This window comes from Staurois parvus, unplaced genomic scaffold (assembly GCF_062004578.1).
Source record: "Staurois parvus isolate SC_StPar_1 unplaced genomic scaffold, SC_StPar_1.0 ptg000449l, whole genome shotgun sequence".
NCBI classification, from domain to species: Eukaryota; Metazoa; Chordata; class Amphibia; order Anura; family Ranidae; genus Staurois; species Staurois parvus.
In genome coordinates, this window is record NW_028318245.1 from 2056753 (window position 1) to 2082644 (window position 25892).

Sequence of the window (25892 nt, forward strand, 5' to 3'; positions counted from 1 at the left end):
ACCTCTTCTATTACAGGGAACTGAGGGGAGGTAGGAGACACAGGACACCGGAGAGGGGGGTATAATACCTCTTCTATTACAGGGAACTGAGGGGAGGTAGGAGACACGGGACACCGGAGAGGGGAGTATAATACCTCTTCTATTACAGGGAACGGAGGGGAGGTAGGAGACACGGGACACCGGAGAGGGGGGTATAATACCTCTTATATTACAGGGAACGGAGGGGAGGTAGGAGACACGGGACACCGGAGAGGGGGGTATAATACCTCTTCTATTACAAGGAACGGAGGGGAGGTAGGAGACACAGGACACCGGAGAGGGGGGTATAATACCTCTTCTATTACAGGGAACGGAGGGGAGGTAGGAGACACGGGACACCAGAGAGGGGGGGTATAATACCTCTTCTATTACAGGGAACTGAGGGGAGGTAGGAGACACAGGACACCGGAGAGGGGGGTATAATACCTCTTCTATTACAGGGAACTGAGGGGAGGTAGGAGACACGGGACACCGGAGAGGGGAGTATAATACCTCTTCTATTACAGGGAACGGAGGGGAGGTAGGAGACACGGGACACCGGAGAGGGGGGTATAATACCTCTTATATTACAGGGAACGGAGGGGAGGTAGGAGACACGGGACACCGGAGAGGGGGGTATAATACCTCTTCTATTACAAGGAACGGAGGGGAGGTAGGAGACACGGGACACCGGAGAGGGGAGTATAATACCTCTTCTATTACAAGGAACGGAGGGGAGGTAGGAGACACAGGACACCGGAGAGGGGAGTATAATACCTCTTCTATTACAGGGAACGGAGGGGAGGTAGGAGACACGGGACACCGGAGAGGGGGGTATAATACCTCTTCTATTACAGGGAACTGAGGGGAGGTAGGGGACACGGGACACCGGAGAGGGGGGTATAATACCTCTTCTATTACAGGGAACTGAGGGGAGGTAGGAGACACGGGACACCGGAGAGGGGAGTATAATACCTCTTCTATTACAGGGAACGGAGGGGAGGTAGGAGACACGGGACACCGGAGAGGGGGGTATAATACCTCTTCTATTACAGGGAACGGAGGGGAGGTAGGAGACACGGGACACCGGAGAGGGGGGTATAATACCTCTTCTATTACAAGGAACGGAGGGGAGGTAGGAGACACGGGACACCGGAGAGGGGAGTATAATACCTCTTCTATTACAAGGAACGGAGGGGAGGTGGGAGACACAGGACACCGGAGAGGGGAGTATAATACCTCTTCTATTACAGGGAACGGAGGGGAGGTAGGGGACACGGGACACCGGAGAGGGGGGTATAATACCTCTTCTATTACAAGGAACGGAGGGGAGGTAGGAGACACAGGACACCGGAGAGGGGAGTATAATACCTCTTCTATTACAGGGAACGGAGGGGAGGTAGGAGACACGGGACACCGGAGAGGGGAGTATAATACCTCTTCTATTACAAGGAACGGAGGGGAGGTAGGAGACACAGGACACCGGAGAGGGGAGTATAATACCTCTTCTATTACAGGGAACGGAGGGGAGGTAGGAGACACGGGACACCGGAGAGGGGGGTATAATACCTCTTCTATTACAGGGAACTGAGGGGAGGTAGGGGACACGGGACACCGGAGAGGGGGGTATAATACCTCTTCTATTACAGGGAACTGAGGGGAGGTAGGAGACACGGGACACCGGAGAGGGGAGTATAATACCTCTTCTATTACAGGGAACGGAGGGGAGGTAGGAGACACGGGACACCGGAGAGGGGGGTATAATACCTCTTCTATTACAGGGAACGGAGGGGAGGTAGGAGACACGGGACACCGGAGAGGGGGGTATAATACCTCTTCTATTACAAGGAACGGAGGGGAGGTAGGAGACACGGGACACCGGAGAGGGGAGTATAATACCTCTTCTATTACAAGGAACGGAGGGGAGGTGGGAGACACAGGACACCGGAGAGGGGAGTATAATACCTCTTCTATTACAGGGAACGGAGGGGAGGTAGGGGACACGGGACACCGGAGAGGGGGGTATAATACCTCTTCTATTACAGGGAACGAGGGGAGGTAGGAGACACGGGACACCGGAGAGGGGGATATAATACCTCTTCTATTATAGGGAACGAGGGGAGGTAGGAGACACGGGACACCGGAGAGGGGGGGTATAATACCTCTTCTATTACAGGGAACGGAGGGGAGGTAGGAGACACGGGACACCGGAGAGGGGGGGTATAATACCTCTTCTATTACAGGGAACTGAGGGGAGGTAGGAAGCACGATGGCAATGATTGAAATATTTTTATCGATCATTTCTTTTCCTGTGATCATCAGCTCCATCTAGTGCCCATAATGCGATACTTTCCCGGTTCTCCCTCTTCTGATGAAAGAAGAACATTCGAGAAACCAGCCAAGTAACATTCGGTTTTTCACAGACGAATGTACAGATAACTCTGCTGATATATTTTATAAAAGAGAGATGGAGAAGGGTGCAGATCTTTATTGTTCATTATTTTAGGAAGATTAGCACAAAAAAAAACCAAATTCAATCTTTAATAATTAAAGTGAACAATAAAATCAAATGTATTGAGGAATGATCACTGAGGGGATGATGCACATACATACTGAGGAATGATCACTGAGGGGACGATGCACATACATCCTGAGGAATGATCACTGAGGGGACGATGCACATACATCCTGAGGAATGATCACTGAGGGGATGATGCACATACATCCTGAAGGATGATCACTGAGGGGAAGATGCACATACATCCTGAAGAATAATCACTGAGGGGACGATGCACATACATCCTGAGGAATGATCACTGAGGGGACGATGCACATACATCCTGAGGAATGATCACTGAGGGGACGATGCACATACATCCTGAAGAATGATCACTGAGGGGACGATGCACATACAGCCTGAAGAATCATCACTGAGGGGACGATGCACATACACCCTGAGGAATGATCACTGAGGGGACGATGCACATACACCCTGAGGAATGATCACTGAGGGGACGATGCACATACAGTCTAAAGAATCATCCCTGAGGAGACGATGCACATACAGCCTGAAGAATAATCACTGAGGGGACGATGCACATACATCCTGAAGAATGATCACTGAGGGGACGATGCACATACATCCTGAAGAATGATCACTGAGGGGACGATGCACATACATCCTGAGGAATAATCACTGAGCGGACGATGCACATACAGCCTGAGGAATGATCACTGAGGGGACGATGCACATACAGCCTGATGAATGATCACTGAGGGACGATGCACATACAGCCTGAGTAATGATCACTGAGGGGAAGATGCACATACACCCTGAGGAATGATCACTGAGGGGACGATGCACATACACCCTGAGGAATAATCACTGAGGGGACGATGCACATATAAATTGAAGAATGATCCCTGGGGGGTAATCTAGCACATTTGTCAATGGCACCCTCAAGTGTGTGTTTTTTGGTGCCTAATTAGATTTCCTTTATGCGTGAAACATTTCCCGCACTCTGAACATGGAAAAGGGCCCTCGCGAGTGTGAATTCTCTGGTGGTAAATAAGGTTCCTCTTCTCAAGAAAAGATCGTCCGCACTCCGAACACGAAAACGGGCGTTCGCCCGTGTGCCGCCTCTGGTGTAAAATGAGAGCGCTTTTCTCAGTGAAACTCTTCCCGCACTCCGAGCATGAAAAAGGACGCTCGCCCGTGTGCCTTCGTTGGTGTGTAATAAGTTTTCCTTTCTCGGCAAAACATTTCCCACACTCCGAACAGGAGAAAGGACGCTCGCCCGTGTGCATTCTCTGGTGTTTAAGGAGGTGCACTTTCTGAGTGAAACATTTCCCGCACTCTGGACAGGAGAAAGGGAATTCACCCGTGTGAATCCTCTGGTGTGTAATTAAGTTTCCTTTGTGAGTAAAACATTTACCGCAATCCGCACAGGAAAAGGGACGCTCGCCCTTGTGACTTTTTTGGTGTCTGAGAAGGTGCGCTTTCTGAGTGAACCTTTTCCCACACTCTGAACAGGAGAAAGGGTATTCGCCGGTGTGAATTTTCTGGTGTATCAGCAGCGCTCTTTTCTCGGCGAAGCCTTTCCCGCACTCTGAGCATGCAAAAGGGCGCTCGTCTGTGTGACTTTTTTGGTGCCTAATAAGTTTTCCTTTCTCGTTGAAACATTTCCCGCACTCTGAACAGGAGAAAGGAAATTCACCCGTGTGACTTCTCTGGTGCGCCAGAAGTTTTCCCTTCTCGGCAAAACATTTCCCGCACTCTGAACACGAATAAGGGCGCTCGCCCGTGTGAATTCTCTGGTGTGTGACCAGCGCTCCTTTCTGGATGAAACACTTCCCGCACTCCGAACATGAAAAAGGGCGCTCGCCCGTGTGGATTCTCTGGTGGGTCAGAAGTACGCTTTTCTCGGTGAAGCTTTTCCCGCACTCTGCACACGGATACGGACGCTCGCCCCTGTGACTTTTCTGGTGAGTCAGAAATTCCCCTTTTTCGGAGAAAGGTTTCCCGCACTCCGAACACGTAAAAGTCACTCTGGTGTGAGATCTGAGGTGTAGAAGAAGTTCAGATCTTAACTTAAAGGATTTCCCGCACCCCAGACATGACATTGTATCCTGGCCGGTGTGAACCTCTTCATTCCCTAGAGGAGATTTCTCTGGATGGGATGTGCTGGCTGATCGCTCCGCCCGGTGAGACATCGGATGGATATGTGACATCATAGTGCTGGATCGATCAGAAGATTGCTCGATGTTCCAGGAATCCATCAATCTCTCCCAGCGGTAGGCTCTGCGATTTGCACTTCCTGGAGGACACGGCCCGCTTCCATCCTCATTATATACCGGAGATACCCTGAGACGGACTTCCGAGGATTTCCCCCCAATCTCCTCACCTGTTGGAGAGAAACGGATGTCAAAGTACCCGCCAAATCCCCCCCTTATGTATTATACATGGAGATCGTATCCCCCCTTATGTATTATACATGGAGATCATATCCCCCCCCCTTATGTATTATACATGAAGATCATATCCCCCCTTATGTATTATACATGGTGATCATATCCCCCCTTATGTATTACACATGGAGATCATATCCCCCCTTATGTATTACACATGGAGATCATATCCCCCCTTATGTATTATACACGGAGATCATACCCCCCCCTTATGTATTATACATGGTGATCAAATCCCCCCTTATGTATTATACATGGAGATCATATCCCCCTTATGTATTATACATGGTGATCATATCCCCCCTTATGTATTATACATGGAGATCATATCCCCCCCCCCTTATGTATTATACATGGAGATCATACCCCCCCTTATGTATTATACATGGTGATCAAATCCCCCCTTATGTATTATACATGGAGATCATATCCCCCCTTATGTATTATACATGGAGATCATATCCCCCCTTATGTATTATACATGGTGATCATATCCCCCCTTATGTATTATACATGGAGATCATATCCCCCCTTATGTATTATACACGGTGATCAAATCCCCCCTTATGTATTATACATGGAGATCATATCCCCCCTTATGTATTATACATGGAGATCACATCCCCCTTATGTATTATACATGGAGATCATATCCCCCCCTTATGTATTATACATGGAGATCATATCCCCCCTTATGTATTATACATGGAGATCATATCCCCCTTATGTATTGTACATGGAGATCGAATCCCCCCTTATGTATTATACATGGAGATCATATCCCCCCTTATGTATTATACATGGAGATCATATCCCCCCTTATGTATTATACATGGATTTTGGAGCACTTCATGCTTCCTTCCGCAGACGAGCTTTATGGGGATGCTGACTTCATTTTCCAGCAGGACTTGGCACCTGCCCACACTGGCAAAAGCACCAAAACCTGGTTCAATGACCGTGGCATTACTGTGCTTGATTGGCCAGCAAACTCTCCTGACCTAAACCCCGTAGAGAATCTATGGGGCATTGCCAAGAGAAAGATGAGAGACATGAGACCGAACAATGCAGAAGAGCTGAAGGCCGCTATTGAAGCATCCTGGTCTTCCATAACACCTCAGCAGTGCCACAGGCTGATAGCTTCCATGCCATGCCTCATTGAGGCAGTAATTGCTGCAAAAGGGGCCCAAACCAAGTACTTAGTACATATGCATGCTTCTACTTTTCAGAGGTCCGATATTGTTCTATGTACAATCCTTGTTTTATTGATTGCATGTAATATTCTCATTTTCTGTGATTGTGGATTTGGGGTTTTCATGAGCTGTAAGCCATAATCATCACAATGATGACAAATCACGGCTTGAACTATCTTGCTTTGCATGTAATGAGTCTATCTCATATATTAGTGTAGCAGGCTCCTTGTACAAGAGGATTCAGAAGGAATCACATGTTGAGCAGTCAGTCCTTCCTCTCTCTCCCCTATTTGTAAAACCTGGGCATTCTGCCAAGTTGATGACTCATCCACTACACAGCAAAGAATGCAGGAAAGGGGAGGAAGCAGGAAGTGAAGGGGAGAACAGAGAGACACGAGGCTGGAGAAAAGACAGGGACATGTGGAGCCCGTCCAAGCAGAGGAGGAGGCACTACAGCACTCAGTGTGGATAGAGGGACCCTGCTGTGTGTTCAGAGTCTGGTGAGCTGTCCCACTGGAGAGAGTAAGACACACCATTTACACTTTGCATATAGACTGGGACATCCGCACCCCACTGCTGGGATCTCACCCATACAGGGCCCTGTACAAGCCACAGATCCCCTGCCTGCTTTGTCCCTCACCACCAGTGTAAGTGAGACTGTCCGCCCCGGGGACTGACACATACTGGGAGATTGCATCCTGCGACTGCCCCTGGTCTTGGGCTGCTTTTCTGTTGCCTTTAGACACTGAGGTTGGACCCTCTCAGCCCAGAAACCTAGTGAAATCTGATGTAACCCACACCAGCTGAAACTCCAAAGAAGTCTTCAGCTGCTATTTACTTCATTATAAGGACTAAACGTGCACCAACTAGAGCTCCACCGTTACAAGGACTGAAGTGGGGGAATCTGGCTTAGTAGCCTTATTAGAGGTACCTCTTTGTTGCATTCTGTTCTGACTCTGAGGTGATTTTTGGCTAATGCCCCTCAGAAGCAGAATCATACACCGGTGTGGGTAATACATTTCATTGATAGAGTATAAGTAAGTTTATTTGTTTGATATCAGTTGTATTCTGCTTAAAGTGCGACTCTGCCATCCGGAGACTCTTGGCTGTGAAGCCCTCTAGTGGCAGACCAAATTTACTGCATTGCATAAAAGAAGAAAAGTAAGTTTTGAAGTTGAAAGGGGAACCCCACCCCTCTACACTACATTTTATTCTCCATAAAATTGTTCTTGTTTTATTTAACCCTGTGTCAGCAAATTTCTTGGCGGGGTATTTGCTATTCATTACCAGTTGTGCCAGAGGGATTGGGTTTGCTTAGGGTTGGATCTATTGAGCGCAGGACCCATAATATATTACAGCTTGTCCCAAGGGGCAGTGCTATACGTGGGGGCTCGTCCGGGATACTTGCTGCTCAATTACCCAACAACCACTCAAGCAGTGCCCTATACCAACTCCTAAGATGGACGTCGCAGCCGCGACCAAGTGGTGCAGCATGGAAAATGCTTGCCCAGAACGGAGTGTAGTGATCGAGTTCCCCATAGAAAAGGGGACCAAAGAACAGATTAACAAGATGTGAATGCACTACCCACAGAGGGGAAGAAAACGTGTGTGATAGATGTGATACCCGCCTTAGACACCACCCTGGCATATGCCCTGCTAGAGTGGAAGAAGGGGATCCCTGACAGTTTCCAAGGAGCCAATATCCAAATAGAGGATGGGACAAGGCTCCAGTTACTTCAGTTGAACACCCCCGGGCCTAGTTGTGCAAACCCTGAGAGGGAAGAACCCCTGTCCCAGACACCTCTAGCCACCATAGGCCCGGAATTCCTCACTGCATTGGGGGACTTCATGTTAAAATGCCACAAAGACCCCTCTCCATACACAGGGATGTATCGGAAGCTCCGATTCTTCTCGGGTAGGCAACCAATACCTACCGGGGAGGATGGCTTTGAAGAGTGGCTAGACCAAGCCATGCAAGCACTAAGTGAATGGGACATTCCTGAGGCCCACAAGAAACAGAGGATTACGGAGAGCCTAAGGGGCCCTGCATTGGAGGCCATTCGCAACCTAAAACTTAGCAAACAGGATTGCACTGCTCAGGACTATCTAGATATTTTACAAGATGTATTTGGGCGTACTGAAAAGGCTTCAGACCTCATCTATCAGCTAGAGCATACCTACCAAAATGAAGGGGAGAAACTCTCCAGTTACATGGGACGTCTAGACAAGATAATATACCAAATTCTGCTAAAAAGGGGAATAGGCCCTGAAAGAGTAGATGAGGTTCGGGCGCAACAAGTCCTACGGGGAGCCAGGCCCCTAGACCCCATTGCTATTCTATTACGAACTCGGCGAGATGGTGGCCTCCTGAACTATCCAGACTTGATCCGGACTGTGAGAGAGGAGGAAGCCATGTTGGATGACAAAGAGAGACAGTCAGACTCTGTTGTAGGGGTACGGGTAGTCAATGTGGGAGGTGACACCCCTGAAGTTGAACTCCTTAAGACTCAGGTGTCCCAACTAATGGAGATGGTGACCTTACTAATGGCGGGACCATCGGGTTTAGCGAGAGAGACGAGAGCAGTTTCTGAAAACCTGTCAGGAGTTGCCCCAACGCAAGCAACTAGTCCCACCATTCAAATGATCTGCTTTAATTGTGGAGGGACAGGACATGTCAGGAGAGTCTGTCCGAGCCCCAGGAAGCCTGAAGCTAAGCGCCAAAAACCGGCGGAAAACTTCAGAGGGCCCTGGTGAAGGAGCAACCCAGGGACCCCACCACCGTAGCTAGCTCCACTCAACCAAGTAAAAGGGGGGCGAGGAGAAAATCTGGTCCTATCCAGAAGGACCCCACCATCCCTTACAAACAGCCTAGGGAAAATGCCACTTCACCTCAGGGAGTCAGTGCACACCTCAAACCTGGGAGTCAACCACGGCTTAGGCCGAGCCAAAACTCCCCCAGGAGGGGAGTAAGGATAAGAACTGCAGAACAGAAGAAGACGGCTACCTGTTCACCACTCCCTGAGAATTTAGTGGGACCCTCCCCTGTCGTCCCGATTCAGGTAGAAGGGATTTATACCAGGGCTCTTCTGGACACCGGAGCCCAAGTAACCCTTCTGTACTGAGACTTCTATGACAAGCATCTGAAGCATTTGCCCTTGCAGAAGCTGGAAGACCTGGAAATATGGGGCATAGGAACCCAGAAGTTTCCCTATGATGGTTACCTATCGGTCAGACTAACTTTTGATCCTTCCATGACAGGGAAGGCTGAGACTTTTGAAGCCTTAGCCGTCATCTGTCCCCGGCCGCCTGGGGCCAATAGGAATCCCCTAATCATAGGGACCAACACCAATCTTGTCAGAAGGCTGTTGGCGCCATTGGTCGAAGAGCCCAATGATCAACCCACTTCTGTACATCCCATGCTGAGGCAAGCATATCAGCGCCTGGTACAAGAGAGGAGAGCCCCAGCAGAAAGAATAGGGAAGATATGGCGCCTGGATCAACATGAGAAGGTGCTACAACCCGGAGAGGTGGCGTGTTTACAAGCATCAGTCAAATTGACCTGGAAGCAGCCAGGCCCCTTCATTGTCCTTGAGGCTGGTGGCTGTGAAGAGAACACAGGAGTGGAGATCCTCCCGGAGGTAGTGTCAACAAAAGCGCTACGGAGGAGCCACGGAAAGGTTTCGGTCAGTGTTCATAACCCAACTGCTGCCCCAGTGAAAATCCCAGCTCGGGTGCTGTTAGGACATGTGGATCCTGCAACCCCAATTATGCACACTGAGCTAGGGGACGGAAGAGAGAAAGAAATCCCTGTCGATGCGTTTTACCCAAGGAACACCCCCCTTTCGCCGGAATGGAGAGAGAGAGCGAAGAATCAACTCCTAAGGTGGCGGGCTGCATTCTCCAGAAGTGAGTTCGATGTGGGGTGTGCAGAGAGTGCCCATAATGGGATTCGGCTTCGAGAAGACGCCCCATTCAGGGAAAGGGTTCGACGAGTTCCATTGGGAGATTTGGAAGACCTGCGTGAGCAATTGGCAGAGTTGAAGAGGACAGGCATCATCAGAGAGTCCCGAAGCCCATACGCCTCTCCGATAGTGGTGGTCCGAAAGAAGAACGGATCTTTGAGATTGTGCATCGACTACCGGACGCTAAACCGAAGAACTGTTCCTGATCAGTATACCACCCCCAGGATAGAGGATGCTTTGCAAAGTCTATCAGGGGCAAAGTGGTTCAGTGTGCTGGACCTGAAGAATGGGTATTACCAGATCCCCATGCACCCGGAAGACCGAGAAAAGACCGTGTTCATAACCCCAATAGGGTTCTTTGAATTTGACCGGATGCCTCAAGGTTTGTGCAACTCTCCAGCCACCTTTCAAAGGCTGATGGAGAAGACGGTGGGTGACATGAATTTAATTGACGTACTGGTATACTTGGACGACATCATTGTGTTCGGGAAGACTCTGGAGGAACATGAGGAGAGATTGGAGAAGGTGCTCAAGAGACTTCATGATGAGGGACTGAAGTTGTCTTTGGAGAAGTGCCAGTTTTACCAACCCTCAGTCAATTACCTGGGTCATATCGTATCTGCCGACGGAGTGGCCACTGACCCCAAGAAGCTGGAAGCTGTCACCTCATGGCCAAGGCCCACAAATGTCACAGAGCTCAGATCTTTCCTGGGGTTTTGCTCCTATTATCGCAGATTCGTCCAGGGCTTCGCTCGGATAGCCCGCCCACTCAATGAACTGCTCAGAAACGAAGAAGACAATGATGATGCAGATCTTTCTAGACCTGCGAAGCCAGCAGTGGGACCCAGGAGGCCTAGGGAATCTATTCAAGGAAAATGGACAACCCAGTGTGAAGAGGCCTTTGAACGGCTGAAAAAGAGTCTAATCACCGCCCCAATCCTGGCCTATGCAGACCCAGCCAAGCCGTACGAATTGCATGTGGATGCAAGTAGAGATGGGTTAGGGGGAGTCCTCTATCAAGAACAGAATGGATGCTTGCGACCTGTCGCCTATGTGAGCCGGGGTTTGGCGTCCGCTGAGAAGAACTACCCCACCCACAAGCTTGAATTCTTGGCCTTGAAGTGGGCAGTAGTGGACAAACTTCGAGATTACCTATATGGAGCAGAATTCGTGATAAAAACAGATAATAACCCCCTCACATACATTCTCACTACAGCTAAGCTGGATGCTACTGGCCACAGGTGGTTAGCTGCCTTATCGGAGTTCACTTTCAGCCTCAGTTATCGGCCAGGGATTGGGAATAGGGATGCAGATGCCTTATCCCGAAGACCTCACTGTTCCAAGGATTCCCCAGAAGAGTGGACTCAGGTGCCTCCTGAAGGGGTACGAGCCTTATGCCAAGGAGTGGAACACCGAACAAGAGGTGGGTCCAGGGCAGAAGACATTGGGATTTCGGCATCTGGCGTTCCCAGGTGTTATTGCAATGTCACCCAGGTTGGGGGTGAAGGCCTGCCCAAGCTTTCCAGGAAGGATCTGCGAAGAGATCAGTTGGAAGACCCCCTCTGAGGCCTAGTATTGAAGGCTTTAGAAAGCAAAAGCCCTGATTTGCTTCTTACATCGTCAAGGGAGAGCCCGGCGGCTACATCGTGAGTGGGATCGGCTACAGTTACGCCACGGAGTGGTCTACCGAAGGGGCCCCTCTGATGATCCTGAAGAGAAATGGCAGCTATTTTTGCCCGCAAAACACAGAGAAACGGTGCTGACTGCTCTCCATGATGACCATGGCCATCTGGGACCAGAAAGAACCTTTTGTTTGGTAAGAGACCGCTTCTACTGGCCCTGCATGCAGACAGAAGTTGAAAGTTACTGTCACTCCTGCATCCGATGTATTCAGAGGAAGACTCTGCCTCAACGAGCTGCCCCAATGGGCCACCTTCAAAGTCAGGGACCCATGGAATTGGTGTGCATTGACTTCCTCTGCCTGGAGTCGGATCAGAGTGGACAGGGAAATATCCTGGTAGTGACTGACCATTTTACCAGGTATGCCCAGGCTTTTCCTGCTAGAGCTCAGTTAGCATCAACTGTGGCAAAGATTTTAGTAGAAAGGTTCTTTGTGCATTACGGACTACCACAACGTATCCACTCAGACCAAGGGAGAGATTTCGAGAGCAATCTCATCAAGAGACTCTTGAGTCTACTAGGCATCCAAAAGTCGAGGACTACTCCATACCATCCTCAGGGAGATCCTCAGCCAGAGAGATTCAATCGTACCCTCCCGAATATGCTCGGGACTTTGACTTCAGTACAAAAGCAACACTGGAGTAAGCATGTAGCAGCCATGCCTACAATAGCACTGCCAACGACGCTACAGGATACTTCCCTTACCGGCTGATGTTCGGCCGGGAAGCCCGACTGCCAGTAGACTTGGCTTTTGGAACCTCTGTAGACCATACCTCTGCAGCTTCCCATAGAGGATATGTGGACCGCCTAAGGAAAAGCCTGAAGATTGCTTATGAGAAGGCTCAAGCCACCTCAGACGCCAGGGGTCAGAGAAACAAAGAGAACTTTGATCTCAGAGAGTGAGTACAGGACTTACAATCTGGAGACAGAGTCTTACTGAGAAATCTGGGTATCCCTGGAAAACACAAGTTGGCGGATCAGTGGCGATCAGAGCCCTATGTCACCTGCAAACAATTGCCTGGATTGCCAGTTTACCAGATTCGACCGGAAAAGGGTGTTGGCCCACTCAAAACCTGGCACCGCAACCACCTTTTGCCTTTGTCAGATGCAGTCCGTCTACCATCACAATCTGATCCACAGTCTACCCCCTCAACTTCTCAGAGGACTAGACCTGTGACCAGGTCTCAACCCACACCACCTCCTGCAGATGAAGAGGACAGTGAGAGTGAGGAGGTAGGGACAGATTTGCTGTGGCCATCTGACATTTCCGAACCCACCACTCCTTTTTCCACTGGAGTGACTGACGTAGTTCCTCTTAGGCCAGAATCTCCTGAATTTGTGCCTCAGGCCCAACCTACAGAAGATTTGCAAGAGCCTGAGCCTTCTCTACCCGAGTTAGAACCTGAAGACTCTGGGTCCATTGTTGATGAGGGAGAAGACGTGGAGGAAGCTGAACTGGGAGAGACAGAGAGCGTCGAGCAAGAAGCAAGGGTTGATGAGTCAGTAGTGTCAGAACCAACATCGGAAGCAACGCCAGAACCATTGCTAGAGCCCAGGGAACAGAGAGAGCGTAGAGTTATTCAACCCCCAAAAAGACTGACATATGATGTGTTGGGTGAAAACTCTGAGGAAGTAGTACATGCTTCTAGAAGGAATCTCGTGACGCCTGGTTCTCCTACAGCAGTTTCGGTAGAGAACAGCCCCAACTCACCCCCTGGCACATCTGGTTGGGCCATTCCCATTAGTGTGGCCTATGGGCAGGACAATCCTCACTCTGCTACATGGTGGGAGGTTCCTCTGCCAGATTCTTATGCAAGTGTGAATAATTTAATTTCCTGTGTGTACTAACTTTGCTTTTTCTCCGCGTGTATATAAAAAAGCATGTAACAGGTTGCTTTTACGGCTGTCTTTGGAGGACCAAAGCTTCTCTGGTGGGGGGAGTGTGTAGCAGGCTCCTTGTACAAGAGGATTCAGAAGGAATCACATGTTGAGCAGTCAGTCCTTCCTCTCTCTTCCCTATTTGTAAAACCTGGGCATTCTGCCAAGTTGATGACTCATCCACTACACAGCAAAGAATGCAGGGAAGGGGAGGAAGCAGGAAGTGAAGGGGAGAACAGAGAGACACGAGGCTGGAGAAAAGACAAGGACACGTGGAGCCCGTCCAAGCAGAGGAGGAGGCACTATAGCACTCAGCGCGGATAGAGGGACCCTGCTGTGTGTTCAGAGTCTGGTGAGCTGTCCCCCTGGAGAGAGTAAGACACACCATTTACACTTTGCATATAGACTGGGACATCCGCACCCCACTGCTGGGATCTCACCCATCCAGGGCCCTGTGCAAGCCACAGATCCCTCTGCCTGCTTTGCCCCTCACCACCAGTGTAATTGAGACTGTCCGCCCCGGGGACTGACACATACTGGGAGATTGCATCCTGCGACTGCCCCTGGTCTTGGGGTGCTTTGTGTTGCCTTTAGACACTGAGGTTGGACCCTCTCAGCCCAGAAACCTAGTGAAATCTGATGTAACCCACACCAGCTGAAACTCCAAAGAAGTCTTCAGCTGCTATTTACTTCATTATAAGGACTAAACGTGCACCAACTAGAGCTCCACCGTTACAAGGACTGAAGTGGGGGAATCTGGCTTAGTAGCTTTATTAGAGGTACCTCTTTATTGCATTCTGTTCTGACTCTGAGGTGATTTATGGCTAACGCCCCTCAGAAGCAGAATCATACACCGGTGTGGGTAATACATTTCATTGATAGAGTATAAGTAAGTTTATTTGTTTGATATCAGTTGTATTCTGCTTAAAGTGCGACTCTGCCATCCGGAGACTCTTGGCTGTGAAGCCCTCTAGTGGCAGACCAAATTTACTGCATTGCATAAAAGAAGAAAAGTAAGTTTTGAAGTTGAAAGGGGAACCCCACCCCTCTACACTACATTTTATTCTCCATAAAATTGTTCTTGTTTTATTTAACCCTGTGTCAGCAAATTTCTTGGCGGGGTATTTGCTATTCATTACCAGTTGTGCCAGAGGGATTGGGTTTGCTTAGGGTTGGATCTATTGAGCGCAGGACCCATAATATATTACAGCTTGTCCCAAGGGGCAGTGCTACATTAGTTTCACCTTTTAAGTTGCATTACTGAAATAAATGAACTTTTGCACCATATTCTAAGTTTTTGAGTTTCACCTGTACATGGAGATCATATCCCCCTTATGTATTATACATGGAGATCATATCCCCCCTTATGTATTATACATGGTGATCATATCCCCCCTTATGTATTATACATGGAGATCATATCCCCCCTTATGTATTATACATGGAGATCATATCCCCCCTTATGTATTATACATGGAGATCATATCCCCCCTTATGTATTATACATGGAGATCATATCCCCCCTGTCACAGCTGCCCCCCCCCTCTCAGTCCCTTGCTCTGTCCCTGCTCTCTCTGCCATCTCTCATCCGTGCCCCTCTCCCCTCCTGCAAAGATGAAAGGCATTCCTAAGTTGCCTAGGTGACTAGGGGGTCCGACCAGTTTTAAGAAGCTGATGCCAGAGCTCCCGAGGTATTCACCACTGTGTAGCTGACGGAAGGGGCCCGGGCTGCGGCTGGGACCTTTTCGTGGCCAGGCTCGGCAGAGACCCAAGGCTGCCTAGGACCCCCCTTCTCCCAGAGCTGGGGAAGACTGTCTGCTAGACACCAGAGATCCGTGAGTACATGCTCTCTGCCTGCTTCACTTGAACTGTTCTTGTGCTGACCTCACACCAACCCCCCCAGTTGGATTACTTGCTATAGAGACTCTCCCTTGGCTCTCGGTGTTGGACTTTAAGTGTGTTGGTCCTTCCATGTCGCCCTGGACTGGCGTATTCACCCTCCCTGCAAACTCCCCTATTCGGTGACTGTCATCTGTTTGCCTCAATAAAGCTTTGTGCGTTTGCCATCTACTCTGTGTGTTCTGTCCTGCCTACGCTCCGTCACACTGGTTGGCAGCGGTGGGATCAGGACACTGAGTAGATGGCAGACAGCGAAAGCCAGCAGATGGGGGAACAGGCCCAGCCCAGCGAATACAAGAAGTGGAGTATGGCATATCTGCAGGAGAGGGCCGAGCAGCTGTCCCTTACCTGGAGGGGCCTAGCCAAAGAGGATCTGGTCGCAGCCATTGAGGAAGCTGATCCCCAGGATGCCCCAGCAAGGGAGGAGAGCAGGCCAACCCCAGCCTCCCCAGCACGCCATGACCCAGGGCCCAAGGGCCCCTGGCTTACTCGGGTGGAGGAAGAGATGGCCCTCCTGGGGCCAGACGCCACGGCAGAGGACAAGCGAGAGGCTATCCGGAGGGTGCATGAAAGAGAGAGCCAAGGGAGCCACCGTGAGCTAAGCTGTCCTTCCAGCCCCAGAGCCGTGGGTTACCCCCCTCCCCGAGTCAAAGCCCTTCAACAAAGCCGCCGGGGATGTGGAGGGGTTCTTTCAGGACTTTGAGCAGCAGTGCCAGCTCATAGAGGTGCCAAAGCACGGATTGGATACGGCACCTCGTGAGTCTGCTAGAAGGGGGTGCACCTGCGGCCTACCGCACTTTGGATTATGTGGCCGGGATTATGCCTGGGTCAAACAGACTGTGTTGGAGTATTGCGTGGTGACCCCAGAAATGCACGGGGTGCGCTTCCGTGACCTGCCCTGCCATGCGGAGCCGTCCTATCGGATGTATGCGCACAAGATGTCGCAGTCCTAACGGAGGTGGCTAGAGGGGGAAAAGGCCCGCACCGCAGAAGAAATCATCTAAGCATTTCTGAAGGAGCAATTCTACAACCAATGTCCGGTGGAGGTGCGCGGATGGGTAAGAGAGAAAGCCCCTACCACCCTTGCAAAGGTCGCTGCCCTGGCCGACATGATCCTGGCCATCAAACCACATTGGAAACGACGGACCCCTGAGCTGCCAAGGGCCCCGCCCCCCACCACCTCTGCCAAAACGGGCCCCCCACCTACCACTGCCAACTCCACAGGACCGCCACCCAGAGCCCGGTTCACGGGGCCCCCATGGACAGCCGCTGCTACGGGTGCAACCAGCCGGGGCACCTCCAAGCCAACTGCCCCACCTCCCGAAGCCGCCGCTTCCCCCGCCCGGTCCACTACCTGGAGCTCCATCCCGCAGAAGAACCACTGCCCCCACCTCCCAGCGAATGGATGGGCTTCCCAGAAGACAGCCACTCCCGGGGGGTTTACAGTGTCCACCCCCCGGGGGCTACATACACCGCCCAGAAACAACGCCACCTGCAGGTCGTGCGGGTGGACGGGCAACCCGCCACCGGTTTTCGGGATACGGGGGCCTTCTTGACCATCGCCGACCCCCGAGTGATCCGGCCAGAAGCCATCCAACCCGGCCCTGGATTCGCCATCGAGCTGGCGGGAGGAGCCAGACATCATATCCCCAGAGCATCTGTACACCTCGACTATGGGTTTGGGGAGCAACAGTGCCAGATCGGCGTCATGGGCGGCCTCCCGGCGGATGTTCTGCTCGGCAACGACCTAGGGGAGCCACGATGCCAGTACATCGGTGCGGTGACCCGGAGCTAAGCAGGTCGAGGTCCTTCTACAGACAAATCCACCACGGGACCTTTCCCCAGCATGGACTCGGTGAGTGAACTCCCACCTGACCCCGACCTTCCCTGACCTGGGACTGGCAGACCTTCAAGCAGGAGGTAGCCACAGACCCCACCTTGGCTAAGTTTAGGACCCAGGCCGCCGCAGGGCGGCAGGAGGGGGGTGGAGACCAGCTTTGATGGGAGCAGGGGCTGTTGTACCGCGAGGAAGGCACAAGCCGCCCGGGTCAACCCCCTGCTAGCTCCAAACAACTGATAGTGCCTAAATGGTTCAGGATCCCGCTACTCCAGATAGCCCATGACATTCCAGTAGCCGACCACCTGGGTAAGAGCAGAACGGGGCTGCGGCTGACCCAAGCCTTCTACTGGCCGGGTATCACCCAGGACGTGGCCCACTTCCTGACCTGTGACATCTGTCAGAGGAAGGGACGCCCAGGGGATCACCCCAAGGTCCCGCTCCGCCCCTTACCCATCAATGAAGAGCCCTTTCAGGGGGTAGCTGTAGATATCCTGGGACTCCTGGCCTGACCCAGTAAGTCCGGAAAGCGGTACATTCTCACGGTGGTGGATTACGTTACCCGCTACCCGAGGCTGTTCCCCTGTCCAGCATCTCCGCCCCTAAAGTGGCCGAGGGCCTAGTCACCGCTTTCTCCCGGGTGGGTTTCCCCAGCGAGATCTTGACCGACCAGGGTACCCAGTTCATGTCCGAGGTGGTCCAATCCCTCTGGCACACATGCAGGGTACGGGCAATCCGGACCACTCCCTATCACCCCCAAACCAATGGCCTCTGCGAGTGCTTCAATTGCACACTGAAGAGCATGCTGAGGTCCTTCATTGATGGGGAGGTGGACTGGGAGAAGATCCTGATTCACCTGTTGTTTGCATATCGGGAGGTACCGCAAGAGTCAACGGTTTCTCCCCCTTCGAACTCCTGTACGGGCGGAAGGTCTGCGGTCCCCTATCCCTGCTTCGGGAGCATTGGGAAGGGCAGATAGAGGACATGGGTACCCTCGTCGTTCCTTACGTTCTCGAGCTGCGGGAGAGGCTGACCCGCCTGGCCACCATGGCCCACGACCACCTCCGGGCAGCCCAGACACGCCAGAAGGTATGATACGACCGCAAGGCACGCGGTCGCGAGTTCACTGAAGGGCAGCAGGTGCTCAAGATCGTCCCCAACCCCCAGAACAAGCTCCAGCACACCTGGGAAGGGCCCTACAAGGTCCTTTGCAAGTTAGACGAAACTAGCTACGTCATTAGCCTCGATGCCTGTGACCACAAGCAGTGCATGGTCCACATCAATATGTTGAAAGAGTTCCACGACCGAAATCTACCCGTGCTAGCCGTCTGCCCTGCCTCCACAGGCGGAGAAGATGAGGGAGCCCTGCCCAATCTCCTGCAAGCCACCAAGGTCACCACTCCCCTAGATCAGATTCCCATGGGGGCTCAGCTGAACCCCCACCAGACGGCCCAGATGCGGACCGTGCTAGCGGACTGGGCCGTGGCCTTCTCAGCCACCCCGGGCCGCACCGGGTTAGCCCTCCACCACTTGGAGACCCACAGTCAGGAACCCATCCAGCAGGCCCCATACCGGGTCCCTGAATCTGTGAAGTTGGCCATCCGGGCTGAACTCTCCGAGATGCTCCAGCTGGGTATCATCCGACCCTCACGCAGTCCTTGGGCCTCCCCGGTGGTGCTGGTTCCAAAGAAGGATGGGACCACCTGCTTTTGCGTGGACTACTGGAGGTTGAATGACTACACTGTCAGTGACGCCTACCCCATGCCCCATATAGAAGACCTGCTGGACCGTCTAGCCGGGGCTCGCTATGTTAGCACCCTAGACCTTAGCAAGGGTTACTGGCAAATCGCCCTCACAAGAGGGCGTTGAGCGCTCCGCCATTATTACCCAGTTCGGCCTGTACGAATTCCTCGTCATGCCCTTCGGCATGAAAAACGCCCCGCCACCTTTCAACGGGTCGTGGACCAGCTACTAGAGGGATGTCAAGAATTCACGTGCGCCTACCTAGATGACATAGCCATCTTTAGCGACACGTGGGAGGAGCACCTGGCCCACGTGGGGGCCATCCTAGACCGCATCTGCAGGGCCGGGCTGACAGTGAGACCAGACAAGTGCCAGTTGGGAATGGCTGAGGTACAGCACCTCGGGCACAGAGTAGGGGGAGGGGGGACACTGAAACCTGAACCAGCCAAGGTTCAGGCCATTTATGACTGGCCCATCCCCCAGACTAAGAAGCAAGTGATGGCCTTCCTCGGCACTGGAGGCTATTACCATAAATTTGTGCCTAATTTCAGCTCCACGGCCCAGCCCGTGTCTGATCTGACCCAAAAGAACAGTCCCCGGATGGTGACCTGGACCTCAGCCTGTGAATCCGCCTTCCGTCACCTCAAAGCTGCCCTGGCGAGCAACCCCGTCCTGGCCGCCCCTGACCACAACAGACGCTTCCTTGTGCAGACAGACGCCTCCACCTACGGCCTAGGGGCTGTCCTCAGCCAAGTCAATGAGGTTGGGGAGGAACATCCCATCGCTTTCCACAGCCGCAAACTACTGGACCGGAAAGTTGCCTATGCTACGGTGGAGAAGGAATGTCTGGCCATAGTCTGGGCCCTAAAGAAACTACAGCCCTACCTGTATGGCCGGGAGTTCACCATCATCACCGATCACAACCCCCTCACATGGCTGAACCGTGTTTCCGGGGACAACGGGCGCCTCCTTAGGTGGAGCCTCGCCCTCCAGCTGTCAGGAATGGACTTGCCAATAATGGTGGGACTCACCTGCCTTGTGGGCTGCAGTACCAGGGCTGGCCAGCGGGTGCTCTCAGCAATCAGAGACTCAACCCTGCAGTCAGCCAAAACACCTGAGGCTGATTGCAGGTGTATTTAAGGGATGGCCAGACCTGCAGTCTGTGCCTTGGTGTGTGTTTTTCTATGGGCCCCTGTATCTTGTTACCTGCATTCCTGTTCCTGTTCCTGTCTGACTGATTTGTTGCCGACCCTGCCTGATCCGGACCTCTGCTGACTTCTCCTGTTTGATCCCTGGCTTGTGACCCCGACCATTCTCTGCTTGACCCCCTGTACCTACCTGCCCGTTAGTTGCTGTACCCGGCTCGTGACCTGACTACTCTCTGCCTGCTCCTCCTGTTCCTACCTGCCCGATTGTTATTGACCTGGCTTGCCTGACTACGCTCGCACTGTATGTATTGTTATCTGTGGGTGGTTTGGTTTGGTTCGTTTGCACTGTGTTATGTTTTAGTATTGCACTGCGTTTATGTATTGTTAGTATTAATAAATTATATTGTTTATAACATATCTGAAGCCTGCGTTTCCCTGCGTCAGTTCACATACCTCTGGTCATACCCGGAGCCCTGACACCAGCCTTATAATTTCACCATTCAATATAGACGGGGAAGCCAACACCAAAATGCAGACGGCCTTTCCCGCCAACAAGATCCACAGTAGCTAAGTCAGGGCCCACAAGTGCCTTCAAGGGAACCCGGTTGGGTCCCCCTTGCCGGCACTTGTGAAATGGAAGGGAAAGGAGTGTCACAGCTGCCCCCCCCTCTCAACCCCTTGCTCTGTCCCTGTTCTCTCTGCCGTCTCTCATCCATGCCCCTCTCCCCTCCTGCAAAGATGAAAGGCATTCCTAAGACAAGCTGGAGCCACGCTACCTCCGGTCCCCCCCCCCCAGTTGCCTAGGTGACTAGGGGGTCCGACCGGTTTTAAGAAGCTGATGCCAGAGCTCCCAAGGTATTCACCGCTGTGTAGCTGATGGAAGGGGCCCAGGCTGCAGCTGGGACCTTTTCGTGGCCAGGCTCGGCAGAGACCCAAGGCTGCCTAGGAACCCTCTTCTCCCAGAGCTGGGGAAGACTGTCTGCTAGACACCAGTGATCCGTGAGTACATGCTCTCTGCCTGCTTCACTTGAACTGTTCTTGTGCTGACCTCACACCAACCCCCCCAGTTGGATTCTTGCTACAGAGACTCACACCAAACTCCCTGTTGGATTACTTGCTACAGAGACTCTCCCTTGGCTCTCGGTGTTGGACTTTAAGTGTGTTGGTCCTTCCATGTCGCCCTGGACTGGCGTATTCACCCTCCCTGTGAACTCCCCTATTAGGTGACTGTCACCTGTTTGCCTCAATAAAGTTTTGTGCGTTTGCCATCTACGCTGTGTGTTCTGGCCTGCCTACGCTCCATCACACCCCCTTATGTATTATACATGGAGATCATATCCCCCCTTATGTATTATACATGGAGATCATATCCCCCCTTAATCTCCTCTTCTCAGTAGAGAATACATTGAGTTCTTCTAATCTTTCCTCATAGCTGAGCTCCTCCATGCCTTGTATCAGTTTGGTTGCCCTTCTCTGTACTTTCTCCAGTTTCCCAATGTTCTTTTTGTGAATTGGAGCCAAAAACTGAACTGCATATTCCAGATGAGGTCTTACTAATGATTTGTACTGGGGGGGGGGCACAATACAATCTAAGGTCCCTAAGTTACATTCATACATACACATACTAGGGCCAATTTAGACAGGATCCAATTAACCTACCAGTATGTCTATGGAATGTGGGAAGAAACTGGAGTACCCACACAGGCACAGGGAGAACATGCAAAATCCAGGCAGGTGGTGCCGTGGTTGGGATTTGAACCAATGACCCGAGTACTGCCAGGTGGAAGTGCTAACCACTTAGCCACTGTGCACCTAAACGCACCATCCTAGCTAGATCCTGATGCTTGCCGCCCAGCAAGGGGGCAGAATCTCATTTTCTGGAGATGTGATTTTTTTTTTTAATTTATGTAACTGAAACTTGTTTGAACAATTCTGAAAATTTTCCATAAAAATGTATTGTAAGGGGAAATGGACTAGTATTCAAGAGTTTGTCGTTGAATCGGGAGCGATCGTACCACCAAACCTTGAATACAAACCTATGGAAAAAATGTCATCATCTCCAAAGCACACAAGGTAACAATGTTTCTGCATTTATTTATAGAAATTGATACTTTGTACAAAAAAAAGAAAGAAAATGAACTGTTTCAGTATTTAATGTCTGTGACTTACTGGTGTCGATATGTAGAGAAGATTCCTCCGGTTTACTTTCCATAATCCTCTCCCCCTCCTCCATAGACTGCTGATCTCCACTCACCAACCTCTCTTCTTCTTCATCTTTAACTTTGATGTCTTTCGGTTCTTCACCCTGAACCCCAAAGATGACAGAAAACATTTATAAAAAGTAACAAGAGATACATAAAAGAATCTTCTCATTGCTTAGAATACATTTTAGGTCTACATGCTCAGTTCCACCTACCTGATGAAGGTGAGGGATGGTATGACCTTCCTGTGTGGAATCCCAGGAATACAGAGGACGGGGACATCTCTCTGGTGAGTTGCCATTACTGGATCCATCTGTAGGAAACACACACACTGACTGAATCCATTGTTTCTATGTGTTTATCAGATGATGGGGGATCTAGGTGGATCCTCCGTACTGCTCTCTCCTTTACAATAAAGTCTCCTCTTACCCGGTGATGTGAGGGGCGGCTGATTGTCCATCATGACGTCCTTGTAGAGGTCCTTGTGTCCTTCTAAATACTCCCACTCCTCCATGGAGAAATAGACAGTGACATCCTGACACCTTATAGGAACCTGACACACACAATGATACAGTCACCATCCAGACACATCCCTTGTCTGTTATTGGAGAATGTCCCAGAATTCCCGGCACCACTCACCTCTCCTGTCAGCAGCTCTATCATCTTCTTGAAGTTATCTAGAACCTTCTGCTCGTTATCTCTCACAACAAGAGGTGATGGTTGACTAGATGTCTTCATAATTACTGCACAATCCTGAGTTATATATAAATATATCAGCATTACTCCTCACCTATTCAGTCAAGCCTGAGATTTATTATTTGGGAAAAAAGTGTCGTGACACACCCCGGGAGTTCTCACCTCTCCAGTCAGCAGGGAAATGATCTCCAGGGTGACCTTCAGTATCATTTCATTGACGCACAATATATTTTTTTGCAATGGTACATAATGAAAATTCTGCTGATCCTCCATCATGATGTCCTTGTAGAGGTCCTTGTGTCCTTCTAAATACTCCCACTCCTCCATGGAGAAATAGACAGTGACATCCTGACACCTTATAGGAACCTGACACACACAATGATACAGTCACCATCCAGGCACATCCCTTGTCTCTTACTGGAGAATGTCCCAGAATTCCCGGCACCGCTCACCTCTCCTGTCAGCAGCTCCATCATCTTCTGAGTGACTTCTAGAATCTTCTTGGCACTGGTTCCTTCTGTTGTCAGGCTGTGAGGTGGAGGCCCTGTGATGGGTGATGTCCTGTGAAGATGGCTGCTGGGTGGTAATGGCTCACCAGATATCTTCTTCATTACTTTATGATCCTGTTTAATGAGATTAAGAAATGGTCACCATACATGTTAGAATCAAACCATACAATCTTTGCCATGTGATCTCCCATAATTTCTTATCACCTCTCCAGTTAGCAGGTAGATGATCTTCAGGGTGAGGTCTAATATCCTCTTAGACATGTGATTTTGGTCCTCCATCCTCACTGAGGTGGCAATGTGATCTCTACAGGACGCTCTTCCATATGAAAACAAAAACAGAGAATTTAAACTGAATTTTGGCTTTAGACCAGCTCTGGATGGACAGTTGGATAAATAGTTCTATGTTTAGGACGTATCCGGTCTATAAACCAGAGGCTCTGGATGGACGGTTGGATAAATGGTTCTATATTTAGGACGTATCCGGTCTATAAACCAGAGGCTCTGGATGGACGGTTGGATAAATGGTTCTATATTTAGGATGTATCCGGTCTATAAACCAGAGGTTCTGGATGGACGGTTGGATAAATGGTTGTATATTTAGGACGTATCCGGTCTATAAACCAGAGGCTCTGGATGGACGGTTGGATAAATGGTTCTATATTTAGGATGTATCCAGTCTATAAACCAGAGGCTCTGGATGGACGGGTGGATAAATGGTTCTATATTTAGGATGTATCTGGTCTATAAACCAGAGGCTCTGGATGGACGGTTGGATAAATGGTTCTATGTTTAGGACGTATCCGGTCTATAAACCAGAGGCTCCGGATGGACGGTTGGATAAATGGTTCTATATTGAGGACGTATCTGGTTTATAAACCAGAGGCTCCGGATGGACGGTTGGATAAATGGTTCTATATTTAGGATGTATTTGGTCTAGGAGGAAGAGAATGGACACGGTGATGGAGGAAGAGGATGGACATGACGGGGGTTACTGGGTGTAAATATAAGATCTTATTACCTCCTCTGCTGCCAGTCCCAGCAATGTCTCCTCTCTACTTCCTCCCCACTCACCTCTCACCCGGAATATTACGTCATCACTTCCTGTCTACACATGGCGGCACTTCCTGTCGTTCTGGTGCAGTCAATAACTGAGCTCACCACCTACTGGCGAACATAAGAACCGCCGCCCCCGTTGCTCTTTCCAATTCTTGGATGGCTTTATCTCTGTTAATTCTTCAGTTCTCTTTTATACTAATTTAAAGCAGAAATGAAACAATGTAATCCATTTCCCATGTTTTAGTGTTTAGAATTCAGAAACATATGAAAATAACAGGAACTTATTATTATTATTATTATACAGGATTTATATAGCGCCAACAGTTTGCTCAGCGCTATACATTGTAGTGGGAGACAATACAGTAACAATACAGTTCAATACAAGAGGGATTTGAGGGCCTGATCCTTGGAGCTTACAATCTGGGAGGGAGGGGTTAATGGTACAATAGGTAATAACTGTGGGGGATGGAGTGGTTGGAAGAGTAGAGGATTCCAGTATTAGTTGAGGGCGGGATAGGCTTCCCTGAAGAGATAGGTTTTCAGTGATCGCCTAAAGGTCAGCAGAGTAGGTGATAGTCTGATAGATTGGGGTAGGGAGTTCCAGAGAATGGGGGAAGCTCTGGAGAAGTCCTGAGATGAGCATGGGAGGAGGAGATAAAGGAGCTACAGAGCAGGAGGTCTTGCGAGGAGCGGAGAGGACGGTTTGGGTGATATTTAGAGACAAGATCGGTGATGTAATCTGGGGCAGTGTTGCGGACAGCTTTATATGTCAGTGTTAGTGTTTTGAATTTTATTCGTTGGGAAATGGGAGCCACTGGAGGGATTGGCAGAGAGGGGTGGAGGCCAGTGGAGGGATTGGCAGAGAGGGGTGGAGGACACTGAATGGAGGCCAATGGAGGGATTGGCATAGAGGGATGGGGGACACTGAATGGAGGCCAGTGGATGGATTGGCAGAGAGGGGTGGCAGATACAGAACCTCAGACATGAAATATGAACAAAGCACATCCCTCAGTCCAGAGCATTGAGTGTCATTTCTGTCTGCTGCCTCCTTCCTCTGTGGTGCAGGAGTCACTTCTGACCAGTATTCCTGACACTAGGAAAAAAAAT

The 25892-nt window shown here is 50.7% G+C and overlaps 2 protein-coding genes across 3 annotated transcripts in view; one reads left to right on the forward strand and one right to left on the reverse strand.

Annotated features, from left to right (window-relative positions):
* Nucleotides 1–25892, forward strand: part of LOC149453271 (uncharacterized) — a 227083-nt gene that overhangs the window by 162977 nt on the left and 38214 nt on the right. The gene's annotated exons all lie outside the window — the stretch shown is intronic.
* Nucleotides 2492–25063, reverse strand: LOC149453279 (uncharacterized). Of its 2 annotated transcripts, XM_089688281.1 has the most exons (9): nt 24748–25063; nt 23934–24045; nt 23673–23843; nt 23383–23586; nt 23164–23277; nt 22954–23077; nt 22740–22837; nt 22493–22628; nt 2492–4922 (listed from the first exon to the last, which is right to left on the reverse strand). In XM_089688281.1, exons 2-9 carry the CDS (start codon nt 24006–24008, stop codon nt 3478–3480), a joined length of 2367 nt encoding a protein of 788 aa, XP_089544407.1. In that variant the 5' UTR covers nt 24009–24045; nt 24748–25063; the 3' UTR covers nt 2492–3477. The 2 variants fall into 2 exon arrangements, with proteins under 2 accessions (XP_089544407.1, XP_089544406.1); XM_089688280.1 differs by lacking the exon at nt 24748–25063 and having other exon boundaries at nt 23934–24729.

Bases quoted from the DNA above. Each gene is read 5' to 3' on its own strand.
- LOC149453279 (XM_089688281.1), bottom strand. From the start codon at position 24,008: ATGGAGGACCAAAATCACATGTCTAAGAGGATATTAGACCTCACCCTG. The intron at 23,278-23,382 runs GTGAGAACTCCC...TATATAACTCAG, and splicing joins TTTCCCTGCTGACTGGAGAG to GATTGTGCAGTAATTATGAA. The intron at 22,629-22,739 runs GTAGGTGGAACT...TTTGGGGTTCAG, and splicing joins CCATCCCTCACCTTCATCAG to GGTGAAGAACCGAAAGACAT.